At 39.6% G+C, this 24,923-nt stretch overlaps 1 protein-coding gene across 1 annotated transcript; it reads right to left on the bottom strand.

Annotated features, from left to right (window-relative positions):
- Positions 1-2,337: 2,337 nt before the first annotated feature.
- On the bottom strand, positions 2,338-16,714 carry LOC134083437 (CMRF35-like molecule 1). The gene is made up of 9 exons (XM_062539765.1): positions 16,595-16,714; positions 11,102-11,443; positions 10,790-10,825; positions 10,076-10,102; positions 9,137-9,166; positions 6,300-6,386; positions 4,502-4,606; positions 4,295-4,365; positions 2,338-3,791 (listed from the first exon to the last, which is right to left on the bottom strand). The coding sequence occupies exons 1-9, from the start codon at positions 16,629-16,631 to the stop codon at positions 3,096-3,098; spliced, it is 1,431 nt and encodes a 476-aa protein (XP_062395749.1). The 5' UTR covers positions 16,632-16,714; the 3' UTR covers positions 2,338-3,095.
- Positions 16,715-24,923: the final 8,209 nt, after the last annotated feature.

The following is a 24,923-nucleotide window of genomic DNA, read 5'->3' as shown; positions in this document are numbered from 1 at the left end:
TTGGTGCGCGACTTTCATGAGAGACTCAGACTTCTCCTTCAGTCTTTCTGTCACAAACACACACAAAACCACACACACGCACGCATGCATGCACACACGAATGCACGTACACACGCACACACACACACACACTGGTCATTTCCTTTGAGAATTCACAGCTTCTCAATCTCTCTTCTGCTTTCAGTGTGTGTGTGTGTGTGTGTGTGTGTGTGTGTGTGTGTGTGTGTGTGTGTGTGTGTGCGTGCACGTGTGCAGTGCTGCTGCCATTTGGTTGCCCTGAGCAGAACTGCTTCAATTGTTATTAAAGATGCTTTGCTTCTCCTCATCAGAGTAGCAAATACTGCATTTGTAAAGTTTGGAGGTGAGTGTCGCATCTATTTCCCTTCTGTTCTCCCTTTCTCCTCCACAACAAGCCTAACTAACCAATAATTTACATAATTTGGCAATAAGTTATGTGTGGGCCATGCTTAGATAATATGCATCATATTACAGTAAATACCCATTGTATAACATTAATTTCAGTGCAGGTTAGCGAGGTGCTCCACTGAATTTCAGTATAACATTTCCAGTACAGGTAAGCATCTCATTGGTAGCCCTATTGTGTCTTGATTGTATTTACTGTAACCTTTCTCATTCTTTTTGACATGCCAGAGGTACTAGGCCTATCTGCAACTTCATGTCACGTGACGGTGCGTTGAGGCAGTAAGAATTGTCTCGTTGGCGATTGCTACTTAATCAATTAAATGAAACTTGATCCGGCCATGTTACGGCAACAAGGCTACGTGTCATCTGACAGTGCGTTGAGGCAAGGATAATTGTCTCCTTAGCAATTTTTACTTAATAAATGAAATGAAACTTGATGAAAAAAATACCAGTGTCCTCTATGGTAGATGCGGCCATGTGACTGCAACTATGCTACGTGACACCTGATGGTGGGTTGAGGCAATAATAATTGTCGTGTCGGCTAGTTTTACTTCATAAATTAAACAGAAGTTGAAGAAAGAAATATCGAGGACATGGCTACTTATATTTACTGGCTAAATGTTTGTGCCCCCAACACCCCTTAGTGCCCTACGCACAGTGTGTCATGTCCGTGGTGTTAGTGTGCAGGCGCGTAGGAACCGGGGGAGTCGGGACACCCGCAATGTTGGACCCCCTCCCGAAAAAAAACGCTGCAAAGTTCAGACGTTGTTGATTTCTTAGGCTCAATTATATCCTCCTGAGTTACGGCCCCATAACTATAGCTATCAGTGCGCATCGGAGGTCTTTCACATTGTGTTTTAAGAATGTTTCCCGAAACGAAGCCCGTCTCAATAATGCAGCATGGAGCACTTCCTCACCTTGAGTGCCTAAAGCTGCTGAGGACTATCTCGCAGTACATATCTTTAATATACTGCCTTCTTTCATTATTTTCGAAAAATTAAGAGGATAGCCTACTGTGGGTGAATACAGTATAGTCTACGATAGCCTAAATAAGTTTTGGTCTTTGGTCTTACAGACAGCTGTCGATTTTTGAATGCACTTGCGAAATCGGACGTGCACATAGCCTATCTGGTTACCTGCATTTAATATAGCAAGTCCATACACTTTGTTAATCCTATATTATATGCTTTTAAAATGAAATATGTAACAATTTGCCCCTTATTATAATCAAGAGTAGGCCTACACACTGTCACGACGCACATAGGTTACAGGGGGATATGAGCAACCGCATTGAAGGCCTCGGTAGGCTACCAATTAACACAAAGCACAAACAAACACCCCTAAAAGCAAATACTGTATTTAAATTAAATTTAATTAAAATACTGCCCATATCTGTGTTTAGGTGTGTATGTGTGTGTGTGCGCGCACATGTGTGTGACTGTGTGTATTTTGTTCATCAATAGTGCCCTCCTTTGGTCATCAGCTGTAATAGTTACCACAGAGACTGGTGAATTTATGGCTGATTGTGGACTACACTCTGCTGAGGTAGAGGTACTATCGCTTTTGCGGCCACTTCAGGCTTTTTTCCTTTGCAACATACACATAAAACCATGGTGTGGTATGTACTAACAGGCCACATTTAGATGAAACCACATACTGTGTCACAGGAGATGACAATTTGCATTTGTCTGTCATGTATGCATTCATAGGTGGTCAGGGGAAACGTGGGAGTTTTGTTTAAAAAGTTGGAAGATGCGTAAAAGGTGCCTATTACACTAGGTATTCCCTGTATACAGTGCCTATAGAAAGTCATCATATTTTTTGTCTTACAGCCTGAAATCAAAACCCATTTAAAATGTATATTCCCAGTTTTATTAACAAATTTAGCTGTAAAACAAAAATAATGATGGAAAAAAAAGACAACAGTTCTGAAAAATTAATAAAACATTAAAAACTAGAATAACAGGGTTGAAAAAGTCAACATATCCCTGATTTAATACTTTTGTAGAGCATCATTCTCATTTCCAAATTAGAATTCAAGAGACCTCATGAAAGTAAAAAAATAGTGCAAACATACAGTACCATCAAAAACATCTTACAGTAATTCATTGTTGTTCAAAATTGAATTGACATTAGTACAGGATATCAAGATAAAGCATTAGTATTATCATTAATAAAATACATTTCTAAAAAGCTACCAAATGTAACATGCAAATATATAAGGTACACTGTACATATTAAACATACAAATATGATACAAATGCAATCAATCAAAAAGTCAGGAAAAGATATCAGCAAAAATAAAAAAAAGTTCTGTTCATATTAACATTCATCACCATCAAAATGCAAAATCCCAAATTAATCTCAACCAAGAGAGATGGCCATACGATCAGGGATGTCTATAAATATAGATGAATGGAAAGATATAGATAGATACATAGATACATAGATAGATAGATAGATCGACGGACAGACGGATAGTAGACTGTAGCTTAAACTCCCATCTCCAACTCCTCATCTCCTGGGGAAAATTCATTCATTCATTCACTCACTCATTCACTCTAATTTACATTTTGGGTAACATGCTCCCTACATTCATAAATTCATTCATCCATGCACTCATCCCTAGCCTTCCTGAGGGTGTACATCATACACTCCTAATCGTTTCAGCACTATTTCCGTACCCTGTTCAGAGTGTCCCTCATGAACTCCTGCACTGTATCGTTGCTCTGCACAGCTCGAGGAAGAGTGGCCTTCATGGACATGTACTCATTTTCTACACCTTTCCTCGCCTTGCTAAGAGCAGCCTTCTCGGGGTTGTGATCATTTTTAGCACCTTTACTAGCAATACTATGCATGCCTCCCATAGATTCATATTCATTCTCGGCACCTTTGTTAGCCTTGCTAATGCTAAGTGTGTCCCTCATAGATTCATATTCATTTTCTGCACCTCTGCTAGCCTTGCTAATGCTAAGGGTGTCCCTCATAGATTCATATTCATTTTCTGCACCTTTGCTAGCCTTGCTAATGCTAAGGGTGTCCCTCATAGATTCATATTCATTTTCTGCACCTTTCTTAGCCTTGCTAATGCTAAGGGTGTTCCTCATAGATTCATATTCATTTTCTCCACCTTTCTTACCCTTGCTAATACTTTGTGTGTCCCTCAAATATCCATATGCATTTTCCGAACCTTTCTTAGCCTTGCCAAGGGTGTCTTTTTCCTTCCCCTTCCCAGGATACCCGATGACTCGTGGTAACGGGGACTTCCCACTGGACAGCGCTCCCAATCCCTCATACTCTGCATCAGAACCACACTCCTTCAGCTCCAGGCACTCGTACACAGAGTCAATCTCACGAGACGTGTTTCCCTGCACATGAAGAAGGAGACAAAACGTCTGTGTTTATCTTACTTCATGCACTTGTTACTGACTACCATCTACCATCAATTAAAATATATTTAATGTTTTTGAACTTTACTGAGTGCATGCTTTCAGTCGTTAGACCTTCATCAGGCAGAGACTCTAAAGTAAAGTTCAAAAACATGTTTTGCACAAAGACTTGAAGTGTGCAGATTCTTCTTTAAAATGACAAGTTTACTCTAAATCCTGCACCTCACACGGATGAGCAGTGATCTTGTTTGCTTAAAATATATTCATAAACTGTAAAACGATATATTAAAAAAAACATAAAACGTATAACATAACTCAATCAAGATCGAAAAGTATTGCCATAGATTAATCCTCCTGTGACACCAAATGACATAAATAACATGAACTACTATACTAAATGAAAGAGTCACAGTAATACATTTTAAGATATGGTAATGGATTGCTATAAATAAAAGCTACATTATCCATGAAGCATTGCGTACCTCTCTAGTAGTTTCTGTGTCTGTGTAAATGTTTGCAGTAGTAGGGGCACTTTGGCTTAAAGGTGTGTCATCTGTTAAAGACAGAAATAAGTTAGTGGCAAACAAACACGCACTGAATTCCATGAGTTTGTGTGAAATATGGTGACGTATGTGTGAAGTATATGTACATCAGGAATCTCTGTGTGTGCACGCAAATGTGTGTATTACCAGGCGTTTCCAAACTCTTATTCCTCTTTGCTACACGACACCCCAAAACCACAGCGATGATCAGCAGAACTGCTAGTCCAGCAACACCGCTACCCACAACCACATCTACACAGACACATCAGAAAGGACACATATCCACTCACAACATCTACACAGAGACGTCAGAAAGGACACATATCCACTCACAACAAAATCTACAGACATTTTAAAATTAACGAGAATAAAAAAACCTGAACATGCAGTATTTACACACACATATATATATATATATATATATATATATATATATATATATATATATATATACAGTACAGGCCAAAAGTTTGGACACACCTTCTCATTCAATGAGTTTCCTTTATTTTCATGACTATTGACATTGTAGACTCACACTGAAGGCATCAAACTATGAATTAACACATGTGGAAAACAAAAAAGTGTAAAACAACTGAAAATATGCCTTATATTCTAGTTTCTTCAAAGTAGCCACCTTTGCTCTGATTACTGCTTTGCACACACTCTGCATTCTCTGGATGAGCTTCAAGAGGTAGTCACCTGAAATGGTTTTCACTTCACATGTGTGCCCTGTCAGGTTTAATAAGTGTGATTTATTGCCTTATAAATGGGGTTGGGAATCAGTTGTGTTGTGCAGAAGTCAGGGGTGATACACAGCTGATAGTCCTACTGAATAGACTGTTAGAATTTGTATTATGGCAAGAAAAAAAGCAGCTAAGTAAAGAAAAACGAGTGGCCATCATTACTTTAAGAAATGAAGGCCAGTCAGTCCAAAAAATTGGGAAAACTTTGAAAGTGTCCCCAAGTGCAGTCGCAAAAACCATCAAGCGCTACAAAGAAACTGGCCGTCCCAGGAAAGGAAGACCAAGAGTCACCTCTGCTGCGGAGGATAAGTTCATCCGAGTCACCAGCCTCTGAAATCACGCGTTAACAGCAGCTCAGATTAGAGACCAGGTCAATGCCACACAGTTCTAGCAGCAGACACATCTCTAGAACAACTGTTAAGACGAGACTGCCTGAATCAGGCCTTCATGGTAGAATAGCTGCTAGGAAACCACTGCTAAGGACAGGCAACAAGCAGAAGAGACTTGTTTGGGCTAAAGAACGCAAGGAATGGACATTAGACCAGTGGAAATCTGTGCTTTGGTCTGATGAGTCAAAATCGGAGACCTTTGGTTCCAACCACCGTGTGGACTGCAGAGTGAAGGCAAAAGGGCCAACTAGTGCTAAGCATCTCTGGGAACTCCTTCAAGACTGTTGGAAGACCATTTCAGGTGACTCTTGAAGCTCATCAAGAGAATGCCAAGAGTGTGCGAAGTAGTATTAAAAGCAAAAGGTGGCTACTTTGAAGAACCTAAAATATAAGACATATTTTCAGTTGTTTCACACTTTTTTGTTAAGTATATAATTCCACATGTGTTAATTCATAATTCTAATGCCTTCGGTATGAATCTACAATTTTCATAGTCATATAGTATGAAAGTAAAGAAGGGGTGTCCGAATGAGAAGGTGTGTCCAAACTTTTGGCCTGTACTGTATATACATACATACATACATACATACATACATACATACATACACACACACACACACACACACACACACACACACACACACACACACACACACACACACACACACACACAGATGCATGTAAAACATGTTGATAGGATTCACATATGATAGTTAAACTGTATTTGACATGAAAGGGAGGAGAGATTGAATAAGAGAGGGATAGACATACACACACACACAAGGCCATTCTGGATATAAGGCCATCACTTACTAAAGCCTACAGCTGGTTGTTGACTTTTGATGACCGTGTTCATCTTACAGTCTTCACAGGCAAAGTAATCAGTTGTCATGAGTGTTGCTGAGAATAGCGATACAACAAACAAAATTTACAATAGACCGGTTTCAACCCCCTAACAACCGTCGTCAAGAACTAACTCGGAGGACAAGCGAACCCAGAGCCGCAACGTTACATTGTTTAGCCTACATGGACACATGCACGGACAGCACAAAGCAAGTTTGCTGAACTTAGTTGATGAAAAAGAAAAAAATGAACGGGATATGTTTCCCCTCTTTCATCTGACATGCTCATGACATACGTGCTATCCTGGGTTCATGAGTAATTCAAGCGAGAGTAATGGATGTGCGGGTGAACGCAGGCTATAGACTAGGCTAAGTGATAGGCTACACTTTGATTTAATTTCTTTTTTATTATTATTTTATTTTAAAACTTGATCGTAGAGACAAGGGTCTAGTCTCGTTGAAAAGCCCCAGTCCTGCTCTTTCGGTCTCATCTCGCTGCAACGAATAATCGCGCATCAACGAAACATAGAGGAATGGGTGTGTTTTTTAACGCACTTTGCGTAAATCAGGCTCATGGGTTAAGTGCACACATCCATACCATGAGGTAGATAGATAGATGCTTATTTTCGTCAATACTGTATAACCCGGTCAGAGAGTTCCTCCTAGGGCCTATTAATTCAAGTTAAAGAGAATTTCCTACTTAATTTGTTTTTAGGTCCAAGCTCAACTCCTGGTTACTAAATACTGTGACTTTGTTGTGTGGACCTCCAACTCCATGGTGATTAGGCCAAGTCTTTTCCATAAAGATTAAGTTTAATTCACATGATAGTGAGAATACGTTTTTGGAATGCATTCAAAGCTGATGAAGACGGAACTCTTGTTTCAAGGTGAGGTATTCATACAGGGAAAACAGTGCCTGCCAGTTGGGAAGGCCAGTGAAGGGAAGAGTTTTCTCATAATTTCCAATAAATCCAGCTAAATTTAGTTCCTCATGCAACCCATTCACTTAGTTTTGTAACTGTTCACAATGTTTCATTGTCATTTCAGTCTGACAAGAAACCCCTGTAACAGCAACATCTTCCGTAAAGACATTCACAGGAGTGTGCAACTCCAACAGCAAAGCACTTTCACTCCTGACCCATTTGTCGACTCTTTCCTTCAGTCTACGGTGTCTTTCTATGCTATCTTTCTGTACACCACAAATGTTATAGGCTTAGGCATGTCCCAATTTCTGGGATGGAGCCCAGTCTGGATTGTTTTCATCCAGAAGTGAAGCAGGTTTACCTATGGAAAAGAAACGGATGTTTTATGGAAGGTAGGCTTACAATTCGGCTGGTCACTTAGGGGTGGCAAAGGGGAGCAAATGCAGCGGTCCCCCCAAAAAATAACCTTTAAGGGCACATTCCTCTCCATGAACTTGAGTTTATTGTGTAAATAAAAAGTTTATGTAGCTTCTGTGACTGTAAAGCATTGTTTAAGTTGTGAATTTGAGGTTAGAAAAAATGCAAAGTCACATTTATTTGTAAGGTTAGAACAAGGAAGTAAGAATTGTTTATTTAGTACAAGAAATGATGGTTTGCAAAGTCAGTGATTAACATAAGTGATAGGTTAGAACTGTTAAAGGAAAATCTATCGTAAGGAGAGAGATGTAGCCTAGGCCTAATGTATTGTAGTTAGTTGTAATAAACACTCCTTGCCTGTTGGTGGCGTCCTCCTTAGTTCGGACCTGAGTCTAGTAGGCTATATTAGAGTGTAACCAGAGAGACATGAGTTTCTGATGACATCTAGAAAAGTGTTGGTCATGAGAAATCGGTCTCTGTGGTTTATAAATTAATCCTCATCAAACAGTACAATACCAAATACAAATCTGGTAGCCACACACAAACAAAGAACACAAACTAAACGTAAGGTAGAGCCTTACAAAGCCTACTATTTGTAGATTAATGTTCGGGCAGTAGGAGGATACTGAGGTTGATAGCAATAATGACACAGATGCTTCAGGTTTTAAGGTAAGATAAGGAGGACTTTTTTTTTACAATAGCCCGCTGTGGCATGGTTGCTTGTTTGTGTCGTGTGACATTATTTTCAATTGGTTGTTTCTGCTGGCCTACACACTCAGCTGTTTTATTGACAGCTTTATGAGTGATGGTGCTTGTGATGGTCATGCATGCAAGTCTGTTTTTTTTCTTTTGAAGGGGGGTGGGGTCCGGTGTGCACAATGCTCCCCGTCCCAGTTTAGATTAAAATGAGAACTTTATTAGCCTTTAGCTATAGCCTAGAATAGTAGTGGTCACTAGGCCTACAGACTCGTATGATGTCCAATTTTTTCGTGCAGCCATCTCCCAAGAGATCCCCTCTTCGTATCCGACTTAACCACGTAGGCTATCTCTATTTTTTTTTTTATATATATATATATACTGTACATATGTCTCGCCTTGTCTGGGTGTATCATTTTGCAGGAATTGAGGGCAAGCAGAAATAACTTTGTTTATCACGATTGGGATGATTAGAGTAACCGTACACAACACAAGTTCACCATCGTTTCAAGCTTGGCTACAATGTAAAGTTGCGGCTCTGCGTTGCTTGTCCCCGAGTTTGTTCTTGACAACGGTTGGTAGGGGGCTGAATTAATTGCCTTTGAATGAGGAATGTAGTTGTTCATTTATCAGAGACAGCGAGAAAACAATGAAAGCCTAATGGCATTTTGTCTGCACATATTTTGCGTTGCCTTTTAATATATTTAAATATTTTAGAGCAGTAAACATGTAAGATCCAGAGGTCACCTCCAAGCTGGTTTTTTTCACTCACTTGTGCTTGATACATCAGTCACCTCAGGTGCTGTAAAAGCATTCAGCAAATACATACAGTTTTTGTTAGACACACCGATATCAACTATGGGACATAGCAGTGCAGTGGATAAGAGCTGTGCAGTACCATTCTAAGACCACTGGGGGAGGGGGGGTCAGATAGACAGATCCATATAGCCTATGTAGAACTAACTGTCATACTACATCCATGGAGTACATACATACAGTGCATACTGTACATACATTTGCAAAGGCCTACATACATACATACAGTACTGTACTTACACTCTACATACACATTGCATATAATATGTAGTACAAACATACATACTGTACATTTGCTTTACATACATAATGCACACAAACAAACAAACATCATGTTAGATTAATGCATAAAACATTAGGCATATGGTTGTATACCCCTAACTAGCGCTTCTGACAACTTCACACATCTAATATGCACTTGCTCTTCCTCCTCTTCCTTCCTCCCACTTCACTTCACTTCCCTCTCTTCGCCTCTCTACATCCTATTCTACCACTTCTCCTTCTTCATACTTTGAGTTGATTTGTAGGCACTCTTATCCTCTAGTGCTAATATTGACAGATGCAGTGGTAAACTCCTAGATATTACACTCCTCTGTAGTTAAACATTAATCTAACACTGGCGGTAGAATACTAGCGGTAGCCCTGTAGGTTAGCTTAAATGTTCAGTTTCAATGTTAATAGTTTAAATGTTATTCTATTGCTGTAGTTGTAGCTCTGTAGTCTAAATTGTAAAATGCATACATGTTAATAACCCAAATGTTATTCCATTGTGGTAAGTTGAAGTAATGCGCAAGTGCCATCAATGCAAATGAATAGTGATTGTCATGGTTCATCTGTTAAATTAACTAAGGAAACAGACCCAGAGGTCACATGTAACCTGCAATGTGTAACTTACTTGTGATTGATACAGTCACCTCAGGTACTGTGAAAACATAATACACACAATGTTTGTGAGACACACATATGGGACATAGCATTGCAGTGGGCAAGTGCTGTGCAGTACCATTCTAAGACCACTGGGGAGCAGATAGACATATACATATAGAGGTGCTTGCTTTCATACCTACATAGATTTAATATTCTTACATACATACACATACATACATACATACAAACATGCTATACAAAGGTCAACATCCATAATGCACATATGCATATCATGTACATAAACACTCAATTCAAAATGTATTTCAGACACACTGGAGGGTCCATAGCATATCAAGTAAATAAACTAGAAATGCAATTCCTATGTGTACAAATGTTAATAGTTTTTAATTAATAGTTCAAAAAATATAAAAGTTACAAAGTTGAAAAACACAAAGCCCGGATGGCCTAAGTGAGACCATTTCCATGCACTGTAATAAAAACAAAAAGCCTAGGAATAACAATACAGTAATAAAAAGAAAAAGCCTAGGAATAGCAATACAGTGCATTTCCTTGCACTGTAATAATTAGAAGCGACCGGATTTCAATAGAGGGGATGCATCTCCTCTAATAAACAAAATAATCTAATAATGATAGTACAAGTGAATCATGAATCAAGTATACACATGCACAAATTGATATGAATACACAGTAAAATATATATATATATTTACAGCACACTCACTTGATACAACTTTAGTCGTTTTGGGCACCACTCTTGCTGTGAATGTATGAGTAATAATCAATCAATCAATTCATCAATCAATCAAACATTCTACCATTCTAAGATCACTGAGAGTGCAAATAAACATAGTAGGATAGATACAAAAAATAAATAACATACTGTATGCTGCCATCCATATACACACTGGCCCAGTGAGGGTATTAACAATGTATCAGTAATAATCAATCAATCAATCAATCAATCAATCAATCAATCAATCAACCAACCAACCAACCAAAGAAAGAGAGAAATCATCAATAAACTGATACATACCTGGCAAAACGTCCAACTTCAACTCAGTGTATACATCAGATTTTCCAAATCCTGTTTTAACTCCACACCAGTACTGCCCAGAATCCTCTGCAGTCAGTCCAGTGATGGTCACAGTGAAGACTCCAGCAGTGGGATCATCATGCAGATAGAATATGCCAGTCATTGCTTTGGTCTGACCTGCTTCAGTCCTGATTGGAATGTCTTTACCTCCAATGCGAGGACATGACCCTCTGCAGAGGTACTTGGAGTATCCCACATATTCTTTATCATATGGGCATCTGATCACTGCTGATTCACCTATATACCCAGTCACCTGGATTACTGCCGTAACAACATTGACACCTTTTGAGAGAGACATACACAAAGATACAAATTCTGTTTCAGACATAAGCTACAGAGATACAGTACATAGGCAATAAGACACACTTACGCACTCATGCACACACTGTGACGCTCCTGTCCTCCTGTCAAGGAGACGCACCTGCCTTCTCCCTTAATTTGCGCGACACACCCCCTTTGTGGAATCACGACGGCAAAAGCCCCAATTTAAGAGTTTGAAATGGCTGCCGCCAGTGCCTAGAGCAGGGGTCTCAAACTCGCGGCCCGCGGGCCAATTGCGGCCCGCGAGACGATATTTTGCGGCCCCCGGGCTGAAGTCGAAGCTTAATGTTAGTGCGGCCCGCGCAGATGCATCTGGGCATTTTATATTTTGTAACAATCGTGGGCTGGGCTCTATGGCTGCGCTACCATAGCTCAGGTTCATGACAGCATCACAAATTAGCAATTGTTTACTTGCAACATGTTCCAGCCCGCAACTTTCTGTCAAAATAATAATGTAGCCTAAGTCGCCCCTTGAGGGTATTTTTTATGCGATAAACGACGCGGGTTAAAACAGACGGGAGGTACGGTGACAAGTCTCATTTGTAGCCTAGACTCCACCTGCTAGACATCAAGTGTTTCGATTCAAGCAACGTTTTCACGAACTAGCCCCCTCATTACAAACTACAAATATCGTCTCGCGGGCCGCAATTGAACATGTTTTACTAGCAACCACATACAAAACATAGCTATTAGAATATATTGCTATTAGAGATTCTGGCCAACAGGGCACCAAACATGAGAACCACTCTCCACCAATGAGACAGAACGTCTTTACATAGCCCATCAAATTATTGGTACGATTTTGTACCTGCAGTTATTATGTTTTGATTGTTAAAAAGAGTCCCAAGCCTGTATGGCCTTATGTTTGGATTGAACTGGTTGAGAGAGAGAGAGAGAGAGAGAGAGAGAGAGAGAGAGAGAGAGAGAGAGAGAGAGAGAGAGAGAGAGAGAAGCTTTGAGTCATGCCAATAAAGCTCCTTTGAATTTGAGAGAGAGGGAGAGAGAGAGATGGATGGAGAGAGAGAGATGGAGAGAGAGTGTGAGTTGTGTGAGAATGAGTGTTACTGACTCAGACACAAAAAGGGACAACATGGCAAATAGAGAAAAAAGGTTGTTTTTTGCGAAAAGCAGTCACACACATGCATATAGGCACATCCACTTTCACATACATAACACTTCAACATCTGAGCTCTCTCTTTCTTTCTTTTTCACACTACACACACACACACACACACACACACACACACACACACACACACGCGCACATAGATAATTTGTGTGATCCTGCCACCCACTCAGTAAAATATGCATTTTATGACCGTATGATAGTGTATTGGTACTTCTACTTTGATACATCCAATCAATAAATCAAGCAATCACTCAATTTAGTGTCCAACTATCTACAGCGTTGTTATCCTGTGTCCTGCTAATGGATGGACAGGTCAGCTTTATGTAATATCAACCATGGGAACTAATAGATATATTTCTTACACCCCGTCTTGAAGTGTGTGTGTGTGTGTGTGTGTGTGTGGGGGGGGGGGGGGGGGGGTAGTAGAGTGAGATAAATGAGATTGAGTGAGATAGAAGAGAGAAGTAGAAGAAGAGATATAAAGTGGACATGGTGGTTTTGGTCAAGAGTGAAGGGGCAGGGGTGTTTCTATTGGTGCTTGCACATACTGTCAAATCGTTGGTTCACTTTTGCCTGTGATATGTGTCATTTATTACTCATTCTAATGCACATTTTCAGTTCCTCAGCTACCGCCACATACCCCTGATATGCCTGAACTATGTACACACAAAAGGTGAGGACATGGCTGTACTCTTCACCTTATAAAACCGACAGATACATACAAAATACTGATCACTTCTTCTTTAACCTTCTGTCGGTTTGAGCAGCTTACTGAGAAAGGGGAAGTCTTTTTAAATTGAAATAGATGGAGAAACCAATATAAATTATTAAAAAAATATTCATACATCAGTCTTGGCAGCATTTAGTCAGGATATTCTACATCCATACATACATTTGTCAATCTGTCCATACTGTACATACATTTTATATATCAGACATCCATATGCACATGCATGCATTCATACATACAGTGCCCTCCAAAAGTATTGGAACACATGCTTAAAGTTAAATATAAAATAATCTTTTGGAAATTGATCTTAATGCCTTAAATGAAACAATGAGGAAATATTCAACCTTTAATGACAAATGTCTTTGTGAATGAATAATGTATTGCAAATAAATAAATGTTTTCCTTAAAATATAGCGGGTCATAAGTATTGGAACACCCATGTTAAATCCCCATAGAGGATTTTTATTTTTATTTTTAAAGGCCAGTTATCTCATGGATCCAGGACACTATGCAACCTGATAAAATCCCCTTGGCCTTTGGAATTAAAATAACCCCACTTGTATCTAGAGTTTTTAGAATAGGTTTAAAAGTGGATAGTGAAGTGCTTTGATGTAGTGCAAGTGGGAGAGAGTTCCTGAGTTTGGGGCCAGCCACGCTAAACACCCCCTGTCAAATGCCCAAAACAAACGCCCTGTCGCCCATGGAGCAGAGGTGTGCGATGGGGGTGGATAGGAGGTGTGCATTAGTGGATCATAAGGTGCGGGTTGCTTGGTAAGGTTACAGGAGGTTTGAAAGATAGGAGGGTGCAAGATTATGTCGGGCTTTGAAAAGAAGAACAATTATTTTGAGTTGAATATGGTATTGTGCAGGGAGTTGGTGTAGTTGATGGAAGATGGGAGTGATATGTTGCCAGGGCATAGTCTGGCTATCACCATAATCTTTTATACCCTTCACCATACTAAGAGTTTGGCATGATTAATGTCAGTTATTAGCTGTAAGCTAATTAGCTGGTTTGAATTGCATTGAGCTCAATGAGAATGAAACCAGCTAATTAGCTAACAGCTAATAACTGACATTAAGCATGCCAAACTCATAGTATGGTATAATTCTTTAAGATTGAACATTGGTCTGGGGAATCTGGGCGCGATCAATGGGCATAGTTCAAATGACTGTATGCTTTTGGATAGTCCTTCAACCAATCAGACCAACGATCCAGGTGTACCTTTTGGATAAGATAATTTGTGATCGGACTCAGCAAACGTGGACAGGAAGCAAGGGAGACACATGTGCAGGTTTCCAGCCTGAGCTGCAGGGTGAAATCCAAATCACCAGCAGATCAGGCAGGCTTTACCCAGCCTAGCCAGGGCCTGGTGCAGGTGAGAATTCTTGCAATTGTGTATGTTGAGACACCAAAATAGTCCTGTCTGGCAGTCATGAAAGCATGAATGAGAGTCTCAGCAGTGGTGGGGTTAATTCAGGCTATTTATGAAGTGAAAAGTACATGTTTTAAATCTCAAAACAAATGTCATATTTTTCTGTCACTGTCTTCTTATGAACGAAAACATGTTCTATCATAGTAGCTCAAAATTGATCAGAAATGACTTTGTTTTGCTTTTTTGTTCTTCCTCCTTGTTTCCCACATACTTGTCCTCATCCTCTCACATAGCTTCTTCTATCCATTCTCAGACAATCTATTTGATCTCTAAACTGGCTTATACTGGTTGTAGCATATCATTTGAAACAAGTGAAATCAATTTTGAGTGGTTGTGTTTAATCACGTGTTTGTGCCTGTACCTGTACGTGCGTGAGAGAGAGAGAGAGAGAGAGAGAGAGAGAGAGAGAGAGAGGAGAGAGAGAGAGAGAGAGATAGAGATAGAGAGAGAGAAGATAGAGAAAACACAAGTCTGAGTGGGCCCATCTCTGTCACAGTCAAGATAAAGAGATAGAGAGAGATAATGATAGATCAGAGACACAAGTGAAGGGACAGACAAAACTGTCTGTTTGTTTACAGTTACTCTTTAAGAGAAATAAAAAAGCATGCCTTCACGCTCTGCTGTAAACACAGTGTCCAACGTAAAGCATGACACTTCTGATTGGATACAACAAAAGATGTACAGTAGCACATCAGCTGCAGTAAAATGTTTCTCCAAAGGAGGCTCCAAAGTTCTAATACTGAATATAGTTGCTTGATTATGGCAAACATCACATACACTGTATAAAAAACAATTACTTTTTGATCGCTGTTATAACAACATTTGATTGCAACAACACAGTGTATACTGCATTCATGTTACCATTCTATATCTCTAAAGAAATGTAGCACAGGAATCATAACTAAACTGGATGAAGTGTTCAGATATTGAATGCATTGTCTGCTGTCACAAATAGGTAAAGGTCTGATTTTTTTTATTTAGCTTAAAACATTACGATTTAGGAATAGCAACATAACCTGACATCACCATTTTTACATGTTAAGAATCTCTTGTGCTGCCCAAATAGCTGCTAAAGTTACCACACAATCCAACCAGCCACAGCAGTGGACCAAAGATGATGAAAAATGTACAATCACAAACATAATGGTGTCTTCAAAACTACTTAAATCCTAGGCAAATTCCAAAAACACATCTAGACTATATAAGTTCACCTACTTACACCTTTCAGGTGGTTGGTTGAAATTCAGTAGAATTTTGAAATTCCGCAAAATGTAGTTAAGCAATTAATTCTAACCATAAATTATCCATAAATAGTAGGGTAACACTTTACTTGAAGGTATCTACATAAGAGTGACATGACACATAAACAATAACCCAAACCCTAATCTCTAACCATAACCCTAACCGAAATCCAAACCTCTAACCCTAACTCAAACTCAAACCCAAACCCTAACAATAACTTGTCATGACAAAAAACGAATGACACAAAATGACAGAAGCGTCATGTCATAAGCATCCAGTCAATAAAAACATCCATCCAGTAAATAAAAAAAAATACTCTTTAGCGAAGACAGGTCCAGAGCATGTGACATGTTTGTGTTGAACGGCTGCGAAGACATCACATGGTTTCCAACCGTGTTGAGCCACAAAGGAGCTACAAGTGTTCCAATAGAGTGCTCCAATGTCAATACAAGCATTCTAATATCAATGCAAGTGTTCCAATATCAATACAAGCGATCCATTAGCAATACAAGTGTTCCATTAGCAATACAAGTGTTCCATTAGCGATACAAGTGTTCCACTAGTATAATTTGTCTTACCTGAGATCAGGCAGAGGTAGACGATCATCATCTTCATCCTGAGGTCGACCGTTCAGCACTGTCAAATGGCTATGTGAGGCTTGGTGTGCGACTTTCATGAGAGACTCAGGCTTGTCTTTCTTTCTTTCACACACACACACACACACACACACACACACACACACACACAGACTGCTTGCTTCAGTTTGGTAATTTCCTCTGAGGTTTCACAGCTCCTCAATCTCTCTTCTGCTTTTGGCAACACGTGTGTGTGTGTGTGTGTGTGTGTGTGTGTGTGTGTGTGTGTGTGTGTGTGTGTGTGTGTGTGTGTGTGTGTGAGAGAGAGAGAGAGAGAGAGAGTGTGTTTGTGTGTGTGTCAGTGAGTGTGTTTGGATGCTTTTAGGTGGGTTGGTTTTGACCAGCTTCATTTATGTCAAAGAGTTGACCCATTTTGAAGAGCACACACCACACCACCATGTTTCAGATCCTGCCCTGGTCTTCTTCTGTACCACCCAAAACCACCGTGCATGTCTAATAATAGAAAGCTAAAGCCTGATCTCTGTGCACCTCATAGCGGGACCACGGACCACTAACGTTTGTATTGTAATGTGATGGAGCAGTCAAGGTCAGAGGTGTGGTGGAGAAATGTGCACATCTCTGGTGAGGGTGAAACATGAGTGCATTGCATTACATTACATTTCATTTGGCTGACTCTTTTTAACCAAAGCGACTTACAACATGATAAAACATTTACGTTTTTTAAGAGCACTTCTAACATCAATTAAAAAAACACAATAAGTGCATCAATGAGTGTAATAAGTGTATCGAGTGGGTGCAATTGTCTGTAGAGTGAGTGAGCGTATCCCTACTTGTCCCAGCTTCTCTCTATGTTGTGTTGTGTTTAAGAAATCACAAACAACTTCAGTCCTGCTTGCTGTTTATTGTTATTTTATGGGGATAAAAGGAAACAAAAAAAACATTAGAAATCATAAAGGAATGGAATGAGTTGTGTCACACATCCCCTGCAACGGGACGGTAGAACCAAGCAGACATGTTGAACAGTCCAGAAACAGGGAAACGGGCCCTAGCCGTGGCACAAATGGCTGTGGCACCTGCACTGCGGAGACACGGGTTCAATTCCCGCCCCGTGGTCCTTTCCGGATCCCACCCCAACTCTCTCTCCTACTCACTTCCTGTCTGTCTCTATACTGTCTTATCTGATTAAAGGCATAAAAGCCCCAAAAAATATACTTATAAAATGAAATAGGGAAATAGGGAAATAGGGAAGCGTAGGAAAATACACATTTAAAAAAGGCCTTGATATGAAAATAGGTTCCCAGAGTATCTTGGTGACCTTGAGTTGAAAGCTTAGCACGGAGCTAAACATGAAAATGACTACAAAGGAAAGTCTGAAGTATAATGCTGGCAGTGATAGTGTAGTGGGCTAGCTTGCGGTATAGCCAGAAAAGTTGTACATTGCATTGCGTGTGTTTGGGCAAGGCACAGTTGCTTTGAGGAGCCTGAGCTTTAGATATTTGACATATCCCCTATCAAAAAGTCCTATAGGATTCTAATCAGATTCCGATCAGATTTTGGAATCAATAGGATCCTAAAATCTGATTATAGGACTCCAATCAGATTTTTTTTTTCTTTGACAGTCTTATAGGATTTTTGCTATTGGAATTCTATAGAATTTTGGTTCCAAAATCTGATTGGAATCCTGTAGGACTGGACCTGATAAGGGATGCCAGTGACTTTGGATGAAAGTGTCAGCCAAAGGTTTAAGTATGAGTATGATGAGTCTTTGATTTATACACCAGCCCAGGCTCCCAGAGTGTATCGTTGGCCTTAATAAGTAGGAAGAATAGGAAGGTTTGTATAAAAGTAAATGTAAAATGCCTTCACAGGATGTTGATGATGAGGATAATGATGCAGATGATGGTGATGTAGCCTTTGTTTCATACACCAGCACCTAGGTTGTGGGTTCCCATTTAAATTAATGTAAAATACCTAGCATGATGATAATGATGATAAGGATAATGATGATGATGATGATGATGATGGTGATGAAGCCTTTGATTAATATGCCAGCCCTATGTTGTAGGTTCCCATTTACATGAAAGTAAAACGCCTTCATAGGATGACGATTAGGATAATGATGATGGAGATGGTGATTAAGCCTTTGTTTGATACACCAGTCTATAGGTTGTAGATTCCCATTTACATGAAAGTAAAACGCCTTCATATGATGAGGATGATGATGATAATGATGATGATGGTGATGGTGATAAGCCTTTGTTTCATACGCTAGCCCCTAGGTTGTATGTTCCCATAGACGGAGAGGGTCTTGATGGCCTGGAGGTCCAGGCCGTGGTAGAGGGCCTCAGGTGGGACAGAGCTGGTGGGGTGGATGAGGTTCTGGTAGACCGGACTGACACGCCGGCTCTGGGCACCCACTGGAGAGTCTACCTCCACCGCTGGACAAAACTCAGCATAGCAACTGATCTGATAGTCATCAACATGGTGGTGATAAAACATAAGATAGAGAGAGAGCAAGAGAGAGAGAGAGCAAGATAGATTGATAGATAGAGAGGAGTAAAAAGAGAGATATAGAAAGAAAGATAAAGAGAACATCAAAAGTAAAAAAGAAAGAATGCAATTGTGATTAAAATGAACTATGCAAACTCATGATCAATTCACTCTATTCAGTTTCCTCAAGTATTACGGCCTCATCACTCCTAACATGAAGAGGGACATGGGCAACAAATATTCAAACCAAATGAAAATAGTATTTAATCAAATAATGTGGGTCCGTGTATGCTTCGTTCATTTGATATTCGATTGAGAATCAAAAATCAAAAAATACAAAAATGACTTGTTATTTCATTATGTGTTTATGAATGTGATACGAAGAAGCAATTAACGCTTTGTTTATCAGACTTTCGATTTCGTGGTCAGATCAAAAGTAGAACATTTAAAAAAAATGACTTAGGGACAAAATTGATTTTGATATTTATGTTTTTCCGATTGCTGTGACCCCGGAAATTATTTATTGACTTCCAATTGCCAGCTGCTGCTTCTGTCAGACCAGTCCGAATATAACTTTACCATAGGCCAGTGTTTTTCAACCTTTTTTGAGCCAAGGCACACTTTTTTCATTGAAAAAATCCTGAGGCACACAACCAGCCGAAAATGTTAAATAAAATGAAATTTTATGGAAAATTAAATTAAATAAAAATCTGTAGCCCGCATTAATGATATCAAGTCATTCTTGTCAAAGTGTCTTGAATAGGAATCAAATGAACACAAAAAAAAATATTTCTATTCACTCTTTTTTAGACCACTTTGAAATTGGATAATTTCCCACGGCACACCTAGCAATGTGTCACGGCACACTAGTGTGCCACGGCACAGTGGTTGAAAAACACTGCCATAGGCTATACACAATTTATCCTAAAGACTATGGTTAGCCAAGGCTATAGGCTATTTAAACGTCCCTTCAGCTGACAATCTAGGTTTTTCTAATATTGTTTGCTCTGCTTGTGAATGAAGTTGTGGTCCACTTTTTGCTAAAATAGCCCATAGCCTATATTTCACATGTCTTTCGTCCGAGTGGTTGTAGTGTAGTGATGGCACAGAAAACTCCTGCAGCTGTTGTGAGCAACGCGAGCATGCGCACAGAAACCAGTAGTTGGGGAAAAGCAGACATACAAACATAACACCGGGGCAATGCTACAGCTGACTTAAACTGCCACCTCGTGGCGATAAGTTGTAATACAATTCAATGTGCGTGAATTAAGTGGCCACTTCAGTACCGCACTCACTCGTTATCTTTTTATTCTTTATTGTAGCACCATGCCTAAAAAAACAAACGCGTTTCGGCGTCAAACCGTCAGTGTGTCAACCCACTGTAGCCTACTTCCATGCAATAACATGGCCTGATAGCCTAGGCTACTACAGACTAATCAGGCTACTTCTATAATCATGGAGCAACGATTTGGGCGAATGCAATGTTCAAGAAAACAGGCACGAGAAGGGAGATGATTTTCTGACGATTCAACGATGACACTGAGTTGCGCAAAGTCGCGCAGATTCTGGTTTGCCAGACAATATTTTCTGTCGCTAAAATTGCCAAAAGTCGCTAAAGCTAGCAACAAATAAGTCACTAAATTGGCAACACTGAGCACTGAAAGACCAAGGAAGTGACTTTGAATGGACTTCCTGGTCACAGCAATCGGAAAAAAATAAATATCAAAATCAGTTAGCCCTGAGTCCGTTTTTTAAATGTTCTACTTTTGATCTGACCATGAAATCAAAAGTCTGTAAAACAAAGCGTTATTTGCTTCTTCGTATCACATTTATAAACAAATAATGAAATAACAAGTGATTTTTTGATTTTTTGATTTTGGATTCTCAATTGAATATCAAATGAACGAAGCATACACGGACCAATGTGCTATGTCTCGTTATTCACTTTTATTCAAGTGATAACATTATTACTCATATTTGCCTAAAGTCTTTGCATGAATCGAGTAAACAACTTCCCTCAAACTGACCGTGATGACTTATGACCACTTAGGACTTGACTCTAGTTTCTCTTCCACTTCCTCTTTCCTGGCTAGTCCAATAAGGGTTGTCCAATCTGAGATGATGTCAGCTCATTCCAAACATGGCTGTGTCTTAAACAATCTGATGAATCATCTAACCATGACCTCGGTTCTCTGAATAGGCCCTTGACAGTGCAGAGCTGTGAACTCCCATGTATTGTTGCAGTTGCATTTGGCACTGTTTTACAACTCGCAACTCACTAACTCGTAACTCACAACTCACAAACCTTGACTTCATACTTTATCTGTTTTTATTATTCTATTTTAAACATAAACTGTGGCAAGATATTGCTTTTTCTATGTCCAGATCTATTGATAATAATCCCTCTCGCCCACACCACATCTGTATTGACATTTAGCACTGTTTCCTGTAGTCCTATTCTTGCGAAAGTGGTCACATTAATAAATGACATTTCACTTAATTTATTTCCCTTTTAGATAGCCATGTTTTGATCCGGCTTCCCTTTTAGGGAAGTTGTACACTGGGATATAACTAGACTCAAAATAACAGTATAAATCTATATTATATATTCTATAATCTATATCTATAGGACTTTGTGATCACTTTGTGGTCACACACAATGTTAAGCGAGACTTTGTAGCTCAAATTTACTTGATGTCAACAAATGTACTGACCTCATCAGCAGGGAATGACCTGTGTCTCTCAGGCGGGTTCAAACTATTGTGTGGAACTGTAGGCCAAAAGACAACATAGATCTTCAGTGGGTATACAGTGCAACCGGGACATATTCAGACCCTTTCAAATGTGTTTTATTTCAGTCTATAAATTCACAAAACACTCTAAACACCTTTTTTTTTGTGTGGAGTGTTGGGCTATTGTGTGTAGATTGATGAGGGAGGCTGATTACATCAAGTTTTGACATAGAAAGAGTAGATAGACTAAGAATAATTTCTATTAGCTATTAGTAACTATTAGCATGGAAGGACATATGTGTGCCATACTCACCAATTTGTCTGCACCCAAAACTGAGGTACAGCACAACAACAAAACCGATCATACACATGACACCAGTGGCCACCAAAATCATGGCTAGCACGGATGCTGAGGAATGAGAGAGAGAGAGAGAGAGAGAGAGAGAGAGAGAGAGAGAGAGAGAGAGAGAGAGAGAGAGAGAGAGAGAGAGAGAGAGAGCTCACTGGATGCTTGCTAAATTATAGCATGCTAAGGCTAACTTCTGTGACACCAAGAGGGTTTGTCCTGTGGTTTTATCCTCAAGAAGCAATACTGCCATCTTGTGCATCAATACTGATATTACAGTCACAATATTTAAACACACAGAGAGGAAGTTTACCTCGAGTTAGATTCCTGGCAGAGTCTTCCCACAACATGAATTCAGTGGTGACAGTGGAAATAGTGGTGACTTGTGTGGACCAACCAGGTCTCTTGGTCACACCTAAGACAGTGAAGGAGGGTATCTTATCTTCATCATGTCAAATGCCTTACAGTGTACTGCCCAAGGTAAACCTACCACCCCCCAACATTAGAAATGACTTTGTATTCACCATATGTAGCATAATCCATAAAAATAGAATGTTCATGTTGTTGTATTCAATATCACTTGCACAGATACTGTATATGTCCTCAATTAAATGCAACTAAATCAGACACACACACACACACACACACACACACACACACACACTCTCAACACTCACCTGCTTCTACAAACAGCTGGACCTGTGTGAATTCAGGCACCAGACCTGTCTCCACTCCGCAATTGTAGAGCCCGGAATCTTCCACTGTCAGCTCCCTGATTGTCACATCAAAAATGTCCTTCTCGCCATCATCAAAGATTGAGAAGCGGCTCTGAGAGGTCCACAGAACGCCCCCTTTGCTCCGGACAAGAGTGATGTTTTGTCCATTGGTCAGGTACTTTGGCCAGGTGTTAGCTAGGTAGGGTTTGGGCAACGGGCAGTGGATGACCACACTCTCTCCCTCTGTCCCGTTCACACACATTGCATCAACTGCTGTAGCTGCTGCTCTCGAGAGGTAATACGTAAAATAAATAATTTAAGATAAAAAAACAACACAGGAGGTCAGATAAGACAATTCACAAATGAAAACAATGATGAAAGGAATAAACGATTTTGCCATTAAATCTATAATAATCTAAATAATAATAATAATAATAATAATTAAATGAAAAAATAATCTACTATTATGAATGTTATGATGCCATGAATTCATACAACATGACCAACAGATTAAGTATAACATTTTCAGTAAATGCTGCAGAACTGGTTTAATGAAAACTGACCTGAGAGAAGAAAAGACAGGGTGACGATCAAGACTACCATGTTCAGTTATACGATCACCCTTGACTAGCTCATAAAAAATACAGGCAAAGATTCTCCGGTGTTCGATCTGCCTCGTCCACACTACAGCATAACCCTCTATGTCTGCAGTCGCAATTACATTCATACAAAAATCACACACATTGTTGTCAGTATGTTTTTTTTACGTGTGTGTTTGTGGTCCCAGTAGCGTGGTATGAAACACCTTGTGTCTAAATGTCATTGTCTTTGGTGAGCTCCATGAACAATGCATGTAAACAAGAGTATGCTTCTCAGTTCTCTGTGGAAACCACCTTCCTTGCGTATAGTCAACTAGCAGTGTGGTTCAAGGAGTTTTCACAGGCAGAGTATGGGAAGCACACACATGAATGCATACACACTATGCGCACACACACACACAACATAGGGATAAGGTTTATTGACTTTATCCTCAAAATCAATACCCAAACATCCATAAGCTTTTAGATAATTAGTTACTTCACAGAATTTCTCCCTAATACACCCCTAATGCATTGTACATGTGTATTTTATCCATTTAATAATTTATTGGATTTTAACTTTGAGATCCACTAATTGGTGGCTCTGTGTTGATGACAAAAAAAGTACGCAAGCAAAAGCGTTTTTTATATTATTCATATATTTATATAATTCACATTCACATTTAGCAGACACTTTTAACTTACAATGCAAATTATATTGCAAGGGTACCAGTGTCCCTGGAACAACCCAGGGGTTAAGTACCTTGCTCAAGGGGCCCAATGATGGCAGCTGGGAATGACCCCAAAAGAATCACATAGGAAAAAAAAAACAAAAGGCTGTTGACATGGTATTGTTTATCCTTATGCCTTGTATATTAAACATAACTATATAAGTGAAATAATACAATCATAAATACTGTCACATTTACTGGACAAGAGTTGCATGCCAATCAGTGTTACTGGAGTATCTTCATGTAACAACAAATCCAGACAATACTCAATACAGTATTCTTACAGTTCATCCCGTATTTTTAGCTTAACACAATGAAAACCAGAAGCAACTTGAAAAGCATTCCGAGAGCACAGACCTCCGCCAAGCGAGAACATAACCGCCTCCTGGATCCAAACGGTGATCCGGATCACTCCTAAAATTTAATGGCTTCTTCCTTGAGTCATTTCAGACCTTTCCTGTAAATTGCATCGAAATCCATCCATAACATGTTGAGTTATCTTGCTGACAAACAAACAGACAAACATACAAGCAAACCCCAATGAAAACATGACCTTCTTGGTGGAGGTAATACAAAGAAAGGCATACAGATGAAAGAATATAAAAGAGTAAGAAAAGTAAGAAAAGCAAAATGGTCATCAGTGTGGTTGGATGGTAGCATATTCACTGGTGATCACTTATATGAGAGTATCAGTGTGGTTGGATGGTAGCATATTCAC

This window comes from Sardina pilchardus, chromosome 1 (genome assembly GCF_963854185.1).
Source record: "Sardina pilchardus chromosome 1, fSarPil1.1, whole genome shotgun sequence".
Lineage (NCBI taxonomy): Eukaryota > Metazoa > Chordata > Actinopteri > Clupeiformes > Clupeidae > Sardina > Sardina pilchardus.
The sequence above is the reverse complement of the archived record's forward strand: the minus strand, read 5'-3'. Positions and strand labels throughout refer to the sequence as shown.